This window comes from Cornus florida, unplaced genomic scaffold (genome assembly GCF_030987335.1).
Source record: "Cornus florida cultivar Cherokee Brave unplaced genomic scaffold, ASM3098733v1 CherokeeBrave_3.0.0_Hap2_Chr10, whole genome shotgun sequence".
Classification (NCBI taxonomy): domain Eukaryota; kingdom Viridiplantae; phylum Streptophyta; class Magnoliopsida; order Cornales; family Cornaceae; genus Cornus; species Cornus florida.
The window spans coordinates 7,448,719-7,462,976 of NW_026775580.1; the positions used below are offsets into that span (position 1 = coordinate 7,448,719).

The 14,258-nt window shown below is 31.9% G+C and overlaps 2 protein-coding genes across 2 annotated transcripts; both read left to right on the plus strand.

The window, feature by feature from the left end:
• Positions 1-248: 248 nt before the first annotated feature.
• On the plus strand, positions 249-1,373 carry LOC132277370 (uncharacterized). Its single transcript, XM_059779232.1, has 2 exons — positions 249-366; positions 529-1,373. The coding sequence occupies exons 1-2, from the start codon at positions 249-251 to the stop codon at positions 1,371-1,373; spliced, it is 963 nt and encodes a 320-aa protein (XP_059635215.1).
• Positions 1,374-4,263: 2,890 nt separating this feature from the next.
• LOC132277372 (uncharacterized) lies at positions 4,264-4,902 on the plus strand. The gene is made up of 2 exons (XM_059779233.1): positions 4,264-4,396; positions 4,508-4,902. The coding sequence occupies exons 1-2, from the start codon at positions 4,264-4,266 to the stop codon at positions 4,900-4,902; spliced, it is 528 nt and encodes a 175-aa protein (XP_059635216.1).
• The last annotated feature ends 9,356 nt before the right edge of the window (positions 4,903-14,258 follow it).

Here is a 14,258-nt window from a genome sequence, read left to right on the forward strand (position 1 = left end):
GGTTGGATACATTCCAATTTGTTCAATTTATTAAATAGTGTAAATTGGGTTGGGGTGTGACAACTTTTGGTATCAGAGCTTAGGTTTTATAGGTTCTAGAGGTAATACGAGTCTAGAGTGGCAGTGACAGTAGGAAGTGTGTAGTACAATCATTTCTTTGACTTGATTTTATACTAACAAATATATGTGGTGATTATGTATCATATATATATGCTATTATATTTGAGATTCATTGCAGATAAAAAGTAATGGAAAGAGGAAGTGGTTATCATAGAATCGAGGAAGAAGCCTCTTGTGTTCCTATTGAGGCTGAAGTGGAACAACCTATTCAGGGTGATATGAAAAGAGAACAGGAGTACTTAACTGGTATGCAGAAAATGAAGAAGGCGATAACAGACTTGGTAGAATAAAACAAACAGCTTATGGTAAGTCAAATGATGATACAAGAAAGGCAGGAAAGACAACTGAAAGGAAAGAAAGATTGAGATTATGAGAGGTTTATCAAGTTAACACCCCCAGAATTTTCAGGTACTACCAAACCAGAAGAAGCTGAGGGGTGGGTAAGAAGAATGGAATCAATATTTGCAGTGATGGGTGCAGCAGAAGACCAGAAGGTAAACTTAGCTACATTTATGTTAAAAAATGAAGCTAGTTATTGGTGGGACACGACAAAACATTTATTGCTCACTCCAGGAGAGAAAGAGGTGATATTCTGGAATCTATTTGTTAAAGCTTTTTATGAGAAATATTTTCCTCCAATTTATAGAAAAGAGAATGAACTGGAGTTTGTTCTCCTAAAACAAGATAGAATGTCTGTAGTTGATTCTGAAGTGAACTTTACAGCTTTATCGAGGTTTGCACCCAAGTTTGTACAGAATGAAGAAGATAAATGTACAAAATTTCAGGATGGTTTAGAGGCGGCTATTAAATCCAGAGTTTCAGTGTTTAAGGAAACATATTACAACAGACTTGTGAATAAAGCCATGATTGCCGAAAGGGATGTGAAAGAATTGCAAGAAAGAAGGGAAGAATACAAAAGAAATAGATCTGAGCCATCACAATCAAGAGGGAGTAAAGGAATTTCAAGTCAGAAAAGTCAAAGGTCGCGGTATGGAAGGGGAAGGGGTAGTGAATATCAAAGGCAGATGTCAGGTATTGGAAGAGGTCAAGGGTTTTCCGCACAACAATCTGTACAACAAGGTAGCTTTGGAGGACGTCGTACTGGCAGGGGGTGTTTTCAGTGTGGAAGGAAAGGTCACCAGAAGAAAGATTGTCCTGTGTTGAAAGCAGAAGAGTGTTATCATTGCCATCAGCTGGGTCATCGGAAGAGAGATTGTCCTATGTTGATAGGAGTGACCTCAGTGGGTTGCTAGTTCTGGTAAAGGTTTTGCACAAGGGAGCTCGTCAAGAGGAGGTAGGGATGCTACAAGTGGTTCGCAAGCCCAGGGAAGAGTGTTTGCTATGACACTTCAGGATGCTCAAGCAACACTAGAAGTGGTGACAGGTACACTTTCTATTTTGGATAGAAATGTTACTGTGCTTATTGATCCTGGTTCAACCCATTTATTTGTTGCATCATCTATTGCTATGCATTTGGGTAGACCACTTTCATCATTAGATAGTAAATTTCTTATTTCTACACCAATGGGGGAAGTGGTAGTGGTTGCAAATGAGTATAGATATTGTGTATTACAATTGGGGGATAGAGAGTTAAAGGTAAATTTGATACCATTGGGTATACCAGACTTTGATATCATTTTGGGTATGAATTGGCTATCTGCGTATCATGCTTCAATAGACTATTTTCGGAAAGAAGTTATATTTCAGATACTAGGAGAGCCAGAATTCAGATTTACCGGAGAAAGAAATGTTATTCCAAACTGTCTTATCTCAGCTATACAAACCAGAAAGTTGTTGAAGAAAGGGTGTCAGGGTTACTTGGCTTATGTGGTTGATATTGAAAATAAAGAGGTGACACTTGAAAATGTACCAGTGGTACGGGAATTCATAGATGTGTTTCCAGAAGAATTATCGGGGTTGCCAGTGGAAGGGAGGTAGATTTTACCATTGAGTTGGTACCAGGAACAGCTCCAATTTCTATTGCTCCGTATCAAATGGCACCGACAGAATTGAAAGAGTTGAAGATACAGTTGAAAGATTTACTGGATAAGGGCTTCATTCGACCTAGTATTTCACCGTAGGGTGCACCAGTGTTATTTGTTAAGAAGAAGGATAGTACTATGCGGTTGTGTATTGACTACAGACAGTTAAATAAAGTAACCATCAGGAACAAGTATCCATTGCCACGAATTGATGATCTGTTTGATCAGTTGCAAGGGGCGAAGGTGTTTTCTAAGATTGACTTGAGGTCAGGATATCATCAGTTGAAAGTAAAGGATAGTGACATCTCTAAAACTGCTTTTCGAACTCGATATGGCCAATATGAGTTTTTGGTAATGCCTTTTGGGTTAACCAATGCTCCAGCGGTGTTTATGGATTTAATGAATCGAGTATTTCATCCGTATATTGACTCATTTGTTATTGTCTTCATTGATGATATTTTGATATATTCTCGAAGTGTGGATGAACATGAAAATCATTTAAGAATTGTGCTACAGATTTTACGGGAGAAATAACTTTTTGCTAAGTTCAGCAAATGTGAGGTTTGGCTTAATAAAGTTGTATTTTTGGGGCATGTCGTATCTGGGGATGGTATTTATGTTGACCCATCAAAAGTAGAAGCAGTGGTGAAATGGAAAAAAGCCTACTAATGTGACAGAAGTCAGAAGTTTTCTGGGATTGGCAGGTTATTATAGAAGGTTCATTCAAGGGTTTTCTAGTATTGCACTGCCATTAACGAAGCTGACCCAAAAGGAAGTAAAGTTTGTGTGGAGTGAAGAATGCCAAAGAAGTTTTGAAGAATTGAAGAAAAAGTTAACGTCAGCCCCAGTGTTAACTATTCCGTGTGGTGGTGAAGGTTTTGTGATTTATTCTGATGCTTCACATTAGTGCTTGGGTTGTGTTTTGATGCAAAATGGCAAGGTAATTGCATATGCTTCTAGACAATTGAAGAATCATGAATTGAATTATCCTACACATGACTTGGAGTTAGCTACTATTGTTTTTACTTTAAAATTGTGGAGGCATTATCTAGATGGTGAAATTTGTGAAATATTCACTGATCATCAGAGTTTGAAGTATTTGTTTACACAGAAAGACTTAAATTTGAGACAAATACGTTGGATGGAGTTAATCAAAGATTATGATTGTAATATTCACCATCATCCTGGAAAAGCCAATGTAGTAGCAGATGCTTTGAGTAGAAAATCTTCAGGGAGACTATCTTGTGTACAGTGTGCACGGGTGGCAAATATTATGGAGTTGAGATTGATGGGAGTTGAATTAACAGTTACTAATAAAGGAGCATTGTTTGCATATGTTACGGTGAGACCTTTGCTGCTAAATCGAATTAAAGAGTTGCAAATTCATGATGCATTCCTGGATAAGAAAAGAAGAGAAGCTCAAGAAGGTATGCAAACTGAATTTACAGTTAGGGATGATGGGACTTTGTATTTTAAAAGTCGAATTTGTGTTCCAAATAATGTTTCTTTGAAGAAAGATATTTTAGATGAAGCCCACAATTCTATATATGCTATGCATCCGGGGAGTACTAAAGTGTACAGAGATTTGAAGAAATACTATTGGTGGAACAATATGAAGCGAGAAATTGCAGAATTTGTAGCAAAGTGTATGGTATGTCAACGAGTGAAAGCTGAACATTAGAAACCAGCGGGGTTGTTGCAGCCGTTACCAGTTCCACAGTGGAAATAGGAGCATATAACCATGGATTTTGTTACGGGACTTCCCAGATCAAAACGGGGACATGACTCCATTTGGGTGATAGTTGATAGGTTGATGAAATCAGCTCATTTTCTGGCAGTGAAAACTACTTATTCTACAAAGGAATATGCTCGTTTGTATATTGATGAAATCATATGTTTGTATGGGGCTCCAGTTTCTATTGTCTGTGACAGAGATCCGAAGGTCACTTCGAGATGTTGGTGTTGTTTGCATGAAGCCATGAAAACTTCTTTAAAGTTCAGTACAGCTTTTCACCCGCAGATAGATGGGTAGTCAGAACGAACTATTCAGATTTTGGAAGATATGTTGAGAGCTTGTGTGCTGGATTTCAAAGGTAGTTGGGATGATTATTTACCGTTGATTGAATTTGCCTATAATAATAGTTATCAGTCTACTATTGGGATGGCACCGTATGAAGCTTTGTATGGGAAAAAATGTAGAACTCCATTGTGTTGGGGTGAAGAGGGTGAAAAAAAGTTATTTGGTCCAGAATTGATTGAACTTACAACAGAAAAAGTGAGGGTAATTCAGCAACGTATGAAAATAGCACAAGATAGATAGAAAAGTTATGTTGATGTGCGAAAAAGAAGAGATTTGGAATTTGAAGTTGGTGATTTTGTTTTTCTTTGTATTTCTCCTTGGAAAGGTATTATGAGATTTGGGAAGAAGGGTAAATTAAGTCCCAGGTACATTGGACCTTACAAAATTCTGGAACGGATAGGAGCAGTGGCGTATCAGTTGGAATTACCAGAAGAATTATCAAGATTACATGACGTCTTCCATGTGTCTATGCTTCGGAAGTATATATTGAATCCATCTCACGTTTTAGTTATGAAACCAATAGAGTTGAAGGAGAATTTAACTTATGTAGAGGAACAGGTACAGATTTTGGATCACCAGGAACAAGTGCTTCGAAATAAATTTATACTACTGGTAAAAGTTTTATGGAGGAGTCATACGGTTGAAGAAGCGACTTGGGAAAGTGAAGAAGTTATGAGAATACAATATCCTCACTTGTTCGGTATGTTTCATGCAATTTAATTTCGAGGACGAAATTTATTTTAAGAGGGGTAGATTGTCATATCCTGAATTTTATTAGCTCTTTAATTATCATTATGAGCTTCTTAATATTTATTTGAGCTTAAATACTTATATTTAATTGCATTGGAAAATAAAATAAGAAAATTCATTTTTATTTTAATTTTTAAGTATGAGAACTGCTCACAAATTTTGTGGTACGTGGTATCTAGAAGTAATTTTATATATTGTTATATTCATGTGTGTGGTATCAATTAAAAAGTTGATACAGTTTCTGGTAACTAATGGAAGAAATAAGAATAATTAAAATAAATGAAGTGGGTATGTTTACTAAGTGTATGGGTTTGGCTGAAACTAGTGCGTGGTGGAAGTGGTGTGATGGTTAGAAGAATAATTTTAAATTATATTATTATGATAAAGCTTAAGTTAGCTTTGTAGTTGACCAAATATATAGTACAGATATATATGTGTAGGAGTAAACTGCTAGAACAAGTTTAAAGCATATCACACCTACACCTGTATGTCTAGATATAATAAATTTTACAAGTTTCCTTTAGAAGCTGTTAGTAACTAGCACAGATGAGTCACAAAAAAGGAAAAAACAAAAGGAACATTGAAGTGACACGTGGTATAAAGAAAATAGGGAAGCTTACTTTTGAAACCTTCTAGTTTTACGGATTTTACAAATGAAAAAAAAAAAAAAAAAAAAAAAAAGAGAGAGAGAGAAATTCATGTGAGAGAAAGAGAGAAAAACATAAAAGAGGAGAAAAGCAAAAGAAGAGAAGGATTTCGTATGGGTAGAGAGAGGAAAGAAAGAGAAGGAAGGAAATTGTAGATACTGAAGGTAGGAAGTTTCTCAATTGAAAGTTTAATTCTTAAATTGTATGAATTAATATAATTGTTACTCTTTAAACTGTTAGGTTGAGATTTTATATAAATAATGGTGATGACAACTTTGTTCATATTTTTATTAGAAATTTATTTTGGAAGTGAAGATTATTATTAAATTCTTGTAAAAACAAGTATAACATAGTTATGAGAGGTGTTGCTATTATATGCTTATCTGATCTAATTCAAATATGAAATTTAGTAATGAATAGTAGGAGGGAATGATGGAATTGAGAAGTTGTATTAAGGATGTGATTAGAATTTTAGCTATAATTTTGTATAAGTTTGAGATTGATAATGAAAGTGATAATTGTGATTTATTTTTCTTTAGAAATGGGTGGGATGTGATTTCAATTTTGTTCAGGCAAAGAGAAGGAGCAGACAATTTCAACAATACCAAAGGATAAATGAATAATTTAGGAAGTGGCCAAGGTGAGTGTACTCACTGAAAGTTTTACACTTGAATGTGTTAAATTGAAGTATTGAAGTTGTTATGTGATATGAAGACGCATATATATATAACTTGAATATATTGTATAAGGTCCATACTCTGGCCTGGAAGGAGAGTAATATATTATATAAGGTCCATACTCTGGCCTGGAAAGAGAGTACTACATTAAATAAGATCCATATTCTAGCCAAGAAGGAGAGTATTATATTTAAATAAGGTCCATACTCTGGCCTAGAAGGAGAGTACTATATTTTTTAAATGCCTGTAATGTTGGAAGTTATATCTTATAAAGTTAAATTGAAGTTAGCAGATAATATTTGTTTATATTATTCTGATGTAGTAGTGTTGCATTCACTGGGCTTTAAGCTCACTCCTTCCATATCTAATTTTCAGGTACAAGGTTGGGTCGCTACAGCCAGGTCTAGAATCTTGAGTGGGAATGGCGAAAAGAACAATAGAACATCCTTTGTTTAAGATGTAAATATTGTAATAGAATTTAATAGTGTAACTTGTCGTTAATGTTTTAGTATGTCAGAATTTACATAACAGGCCTAGATATTTTGTTTTAAATTGTAAACTATTAAGCAGGTACTCTGAGCAATGATGATGTCATGTTGAATGAGGTTAATGCAGATGGTTGGATACATTACAATTTGTTCAATTTATTAAATAGTGTAGATTGGGTTGGGGTGTGACAGTACTCTTCGTGACTTCAAAGGGAACTTGAATAAGTTTAACTCAAAACTCTTATTTTCTTTCAAAGATTCAATCTTTATATATTATAAACGTCTAGTGATATAATGGGTACCTTGATTGAGGTATTTTCATTCAATGATTCAATCTTTAGTCATTAAAACAAACTTTGGAACTTCATAGGGAACTCGAATAAGTAAAACTCAAAACTCTCATTTTCTTTCATAGATTCAATCTTTATACATTAAAAAGGTCTAGTTACTTAATAGGTACCGTGAATGAGCTAATTTCATTCAAAGATTCACTTTTACTCATTGTCAAAGGGAACTCGAATAAGATGAACATAAAACACTAATTTTCTTCCAATGATTCAATCTTTATACGTTAAAAAAGGTCTAGTGACATAATGGGTACATTAATTGAGGTATATTCATTCAAAGATTCAATCTTTACTCCTTAGAACACTCTTCGTGATTTTAAAGGGAATTCAAATAATTTTAACTGAAAACTCTCATTATCTTTCAAAGATTTAATCTCTATACATTAAAAAGCTCTAGTGACATAGTAGGTACCTTGATAGAGGTATTTTCATTCAAAGATTCAATTTTTAGTCAATAAAACATTCTACAAGACTTCATAGGTAACTCGAATAGGTTAAACTCAAAACTATTATTTTGTTTCCAAGATTCAATCTTTATATATTAGAATGGTCTAGTGACATAGTAGGTACCCTGATTGAGGTAATTTCATTCAAAGATTCAATTTTATTCATTAAAACACTCTCCATGATGTCAAGGGGAACACGAATAAGTTTAACTCAAAACTCTCATTTTCTATCAAATATTTAATCTTTATTCATTAAAATATTCTAGTGACAAGATAGGTACCTTTATTGAGTTAATTTCATTCAAAAATTCAATCTTACACATTAACATACTCTTCGGGACGTTAAAGGGAATTCGAATAAGTTTTACTCAAAACTCTCATTTTCTTTTAAAGATTCAATGTTTATACATTAAAAAGGTCTCCTAACACAATCAGTACCTTTATTGAGGAGATTTCATTCAAAGATTCTATCTTAACTTCTTAAAATACTATTCATGATGTCAAAAGTAATTCGAATAAGTTTAACTCAAAACTTTCATTTTATTTCAAAGATTTAATCTTAATATGTTAAAAAGGTCTAGTGACATAATAGATACCATGATTGAGGTATTTTCATTCAAAGATTCAATCTTTATCCATTAAAACACACTACGCGACTTCGTGGGGAACACGAATAAGTTAAACTCAAAACTCTCATTTTCTTTAAAAGATTCAATCTTTATACATTAAAATGGTCAAGTGACTTAATTGGTACCTGGATTGAGATAATTTCATTCCAAAATTCAATCTTTACTCATTAAATCACTCATCGTGACGTCAATGGGAACTCGAATAGGTTTAATTCAAAACTCTCATTTTCTTTCAAAGATTAATCTTTATACGTTAAAATGGTCTAATGACATAATAGTTACCTTGATTGAGGTATTTTCATTCAAATATTCAATTGTTACTCATTAAAACACTCTTCGTAACGTCAAAGGGTACTCGAATAAGTTTAACTTAAAACTCTTAAAAAGATCTAGTGACATAATAGGTACCTTTGTTGTGGTAAATTTATTCAGAGATTCAATCTTTACTCCTTAGAACACTCTTCGTGACTTTAAAAGGAATTCGAATAAGTTAACTCAAAACTCTCATTATCTTTCCAACATTTAATCTTTATACACTAAAATATTTTAGAAACATAATAGGTACCTTAATTGAGGAATTTTCATTAAATGATTCAATCTTTACTCATTAAAACACCCTTCGGGACGTCAAATGTAACTTGAATAAGTTTAAGTCAAAACTCTCATCTTATACATTAAAAACGTCTAGTGACATAATGGGTACCTTGATTGAAGTATTTTCTGTCAAAGATTCAATCCATAGATGAAAACACTCTTCAACACGTCATTGGGAACTCGAATAAGTTAAACTCAAAACTCTCATTTTCTTTCAAAGATTCAATCTTTATACATCAAAAAGGTCTATTAACACAATAGGTACCTTGATTGAGATAATTTCATTCAAAGATTCAATCTTTACTCACTAAAACACTCATCGTGACGTCAATGGGAACTCGAATAGGTTTAACTCAAAACGCTCATTTTCTTTCAAGGATTAATCTTTATACATTAAAATGGTCTAGTGACATAATAGGTACCTTGATTGAGGTATTTCCATTCAAATATTCAATCGTTACTCATTAAAACACTCTTCGTAACATCAAAGGGAACTCGAATAAGTTTATCTCAAAACTCTTAAAAAGATCTAGTGACGTAATAGGTACCTATTGTGGTAATTTCATTCAAAGATCAATCTTTACTCCTTAGGACACTCTTCGTGACCTTAAAAGGAATTTGAATAAGTTTAACTCAATACTCTTATTATCTTTCAAATATTTAATCTTTTTATATTAAAAAGAGCTGGTGACAAAGTAGGTACCTCGATAGAGGCATTTTCATTTAAAGATTCAATCTTTAGTCATTAAAAGACTCTATGCGACTTCATAGGTAACTCGAATAGGTTAAACTCAAAACTATCATTTTCTTTTAAAAATTCAATCTTAATATATTAGAACGGTCTAGTGACATAGAAGGTTCCTTGATTGAGGTAATTTCGTTCAATGATTCAATTTTACTCATTAAAACACTCTTCGTGACGTCAAGGTGAACACGAATAAGTTTAACTCAAAACTCTCATTTTCTATAAAAGATTTAATCTTTATACATTAAAATATTCTAGTGATAAAATAGGTACCTTAATTGAGGCATTTTCATCTAAGGATTCAGTCTTTACACATTAAAACACCCTTCGGGACAGTAAAGGGAACTTGAATAAGTTTAAGTCAAAACACTCATTTTATTTCAAAAATTCAATCTTTATACATTAAAAATGTCAAGTGACTTAATAGGTACCTTGAAGAGATTTCATTCAAAGATTTTATCTTTACTCCTTAAAACACTCTTCGTGATGTCAAAAGTAACTCGAATAGGTTTACTCAAAACTCTCATTTTATTTCAAAGATTTAATCTTTATGCGTTAAAAAGGTCTAGTGACATAATAGATACCATGATTGAGGTATTTTCGTCCAAAGATTCAATCTTTAGTCATTAAAACACTCTTCGCGACTGCATAGGGAACTCGAATAAGTTAAACTCAAAACTCACATTTTCTTTCAAAGATGCAATCTTTATAAATTAAAAAGGTCAAGTAACATAATAGGTATCTTGATTCAGGTAATTTCATTCAAAAATATAATCTTTACTCATTAAAGTACTCTTCGTGACGTCAATGGAAACTTAAATAAGTTTAACTCAAAACTCTTATTTTCATTCAAAGATTCAATCATTAGTTATTAAAACACTCTTCAGGACTTTATAGGGAACTCGAATAAGTTAATCTCAAAACTCTCATTTTCTTTCGTAGATTCAATCTTTATAGATCAAAAAGGTCTAGTGACATAATAGGTACGGATTTCATGCAAAGATTCAATCTTAACTCATTAAAACACTCTTCGTGATGTCAAAGGGAACTCGAATAAGCTGAACACAAAACTATAATTTTCTTCCAAAGATTCAATCTTTATACATTAAAAATGGTCTAGTGACATAATGGGAACTTTGATTGAGGTATTTTCATTGAAAGATGCAATATTTTACTCATTAAAACACTCATCGTAACGTCAAAGAGAACTCAATTAGGTTTAACTCAAAACTCTCATTTTCTTTCAAAGATTTAATCTTTATACATTAAAATGGTCTAGTGACATAAAAGGTACCTTGATTGAGATATTTTTATTCAAATATTCAAACGTTACTCATTAAAATAGTCTTCGTGACGTCAACGGGAACTCGAATAAGTTTCACTCAAAACTCTTAAAAAGATCTAGAGACATAATTGGTACCTTTATTGTGATAATTTCATTCAAAGATTCAATCTTTACTCCTTAGAACACTGTTCGTGACCTTAAAGGGAATTCGTATAAGTTTATATCAAAACTCTCATTATCTTTCAAAGATTTAATCTTTATACATTAAAAAGGTCTAGTGACATAGTAGGTACTTTGATTAGGATATTTTCAGTCAAAGATTCAATCTTTAGTCATTAAAACAATCTACGCGACTTCATAGGGAACTCGAATAGGTTAAACTCAAAACTATCATTTTATTTCAAAGATTTAATCTTTATACATTAAAATGGTCTAGTGACATAGCAGGTACCTTAATTGAGGCAATTTCGTTCAAAGATTCAAATTTACTCATAAAAACACTTTTCGTGACATCAAGGGGAATATGAATAAGTTTAACTCAAAACTCACATTTTCTATCAAAGATTTAATCTTTATACATTAAAATGTTCTAGTGACAAAATAGGTACCTTAATTGAGGCATTTTCATCCGAAGATTCAATCTTTACTTATTAAAACACCCTTCGGGACGTCAAAGGGAACTTGAATAAGTTTAAGTTAAAACTCTCATTTTATTTCAAAGATTCATTCTTTATATATTAAAAACATCTAGTGACACAATGGGTGCCTTGATTAAAGTATTTTCATTGAAAGATTCAATCCTTAGTCATTAAAACACTCTTCGACACTTCATTGGGAACTCGAATAAGTTAAACTCAAAACTCTCATTTTCTTTCAAAGATTCAATCTTTATACATTAAAAAAGTCTATTGCCATAATATGTACCTTGATTGAGATAATTTCATTCAAAGATTCAATATTTGCTCGTTAAAACACTCATCGTGAAGTCCAAGGGAACTCGAATTAGTTTTACTTAAAATACTCATTTTCCTTCAAAGATTTAATCTATATACATTAAAATGGTCTAGTGACATAATAGGTACCTTTATTGAGTTAATTTCATTCAAAGATTCAATCTTACTCATTAACATACTCTTCGGGACGTCAAAGGGAACTCGAATAATTTTAACTTAAAACTGTCAGTCCTTTCAAAGATTTAATCTTTATACATTAAAAAGGTTTAATGATACAATCGGTACCTTTATTAAGGAGATTTCATTTAAAGATTCTATTTTAACTCTTTAAAACACTCTTCGTGATGTCAAATGTAACTCGAATAAGTTAAACTCAAAACTCTTATTTTATTTAAAATATTTAATCTTTATACGTTAAAAAGGTCTAGCGACATCATAGATTCCATGATTGAGGTATTTTCATTCAAAGTTTCAATCTTAATCCATTAAAACACGCTATGCGACTTCGTAGAGAACTTGAATAAGTTAAACTCAAAACTCTCATTTTCTTTAAAAGATTCAACCTTTATACATTAAAAAGGTCAAGTGACTTAATAGGTTCCTGGATTGAGGTAATTTCATTCCAAAATTCAATCTTTATTCATTAAAATACTCTTCGTGATGTCAAAGGGACCTCGAATAAGTTGAACTCGAAACTCTAATCTTCTTTCAAAGATTCAATCTTTATGCATTAAAAAGGTCAAGTGACATAATTTTTATCTTGATTGAGGTATTTTGATTCAAAGATTCATTCTTTAGTCATAAAAATACTCTTCGCGACTTCATAGGAAAATCGAATAAATTAAACTCAAAATTCTCATTTTGCTCAAACATTGAATCTTTAATCATTAAAAAAGTCTAGTGACATAATAGGTTCCTTGATTGAGGTAATTTCATTCAAAGATTCCATCTTTACTCATTAAAATACTCTATGTGATGTCAAATGTAACTCGAATAAGTTTAACTGCAAACTCTAAATTTCTTTCAAAGATTTAATCTTTATACATTAAAATAGTCTAGTGATATAATGGGTACTTTGATTGAGGTATTTTCGTTCAAAGATTCAGTCTTTAGTCGTTAAAACACTGTTCGCGACTACATAGGGAACTCAAATAAGTTAAACTGAAAACTCACATTTTTTTTCGAAGATGCAATCTTCATAAATTAAAAAGGTCAATTGACATAATAGGTATCTTGATTCAGGTAATTTCATTCAAAAATTAAATCGTTACTCATTAAAGTACTCTTCGTGACGTCAAAGGGAACTTGAATAAGTTTAACTCAAAACTCTTATTTTCTTTCAAAGATTCAATCTTTATACATTAAAAACGTCTAGTGATATAATGGGTACCATGATTGAGGTATTTTCATTCAAAGATTCAATCTTTAGTCATTAAAACACTCTTTGGGACTTCATAGGGAACTCGAATAAGTTAAACTCAAAACTATCATTTTCTTTCGCACATTCAATCTCTATACATTAAAAAGGTCTAGTGACATAATAGGTACAGTGAATGAGGTAATTTCATTCAAAAGATTCAATCTTTATTTATTAAAACGCTCTTCACGATGTCAAAGGAAACTCGAAGAAGTTGAACACAAAACACAAATTTTCTTCGAAAGATTAAATCTTTATACATTAAAAAAGGTCTAGAGACATAATGGGTACCTTGATTGAGGTATTTTCATTCAAAGATGTAATATTTTACTCATTAAAACACTCATCGTGACGTCAAAGGGAACTCGAATAAGTTAAACTCAAAACTCACATTTTCTTTCAAAAATTTAATCTTTATACATTAAAATGTTCTAGTGACATAATAGGTACCTTGATTGCGGAATTTTCATTCAAATATTCAATCGTTACTCATTAAAACACTATTCGTAATGTCAAAGGGAACTCGAAAAAGTTTAACTTAAAACTCTTAAAAAGATCTAGTGACATAATAGATACTTTTATTATGGTAATTTCATTCAAAGAATCAATCTTTACTCCTTTGAACACTCTTCGTGACATTAAAGGGAATTCGAATAAGTTTAACTCAAAACTCTTATTATCTTTCAAAGATTTAATCTTTATATATTAAAAAGTCTAGTGACATAGTAGGTACCTTGATTGAGGTATTTTCGTTCAAAGATTCAATCTTAAGACTTTTAAAACACTCTACGCGACTTCATAAGAAACTCGAATAGGTTAAACTCAAAACTATCATTTTCTTTCAAAGATTCAATCTTTATACATTTAAAAGGTCTAGTGTCACAATCCGTACCTTTATTGAGGAGATTTCATTCAAAGATTCTATCTTTACTCCTTAAAACACTCTTCGCGATGTGAAAGGTAACTCGAATAAGTTTAACTCAGAACTCTCATTTTATTTCAAAGATTTAATCTTTATACGTTAAAAAGGTATAATGACATAATAGATACCCTGAATGAGGTATTTTCATTAAAAGATTCAATCTTTATCCGTTAAAA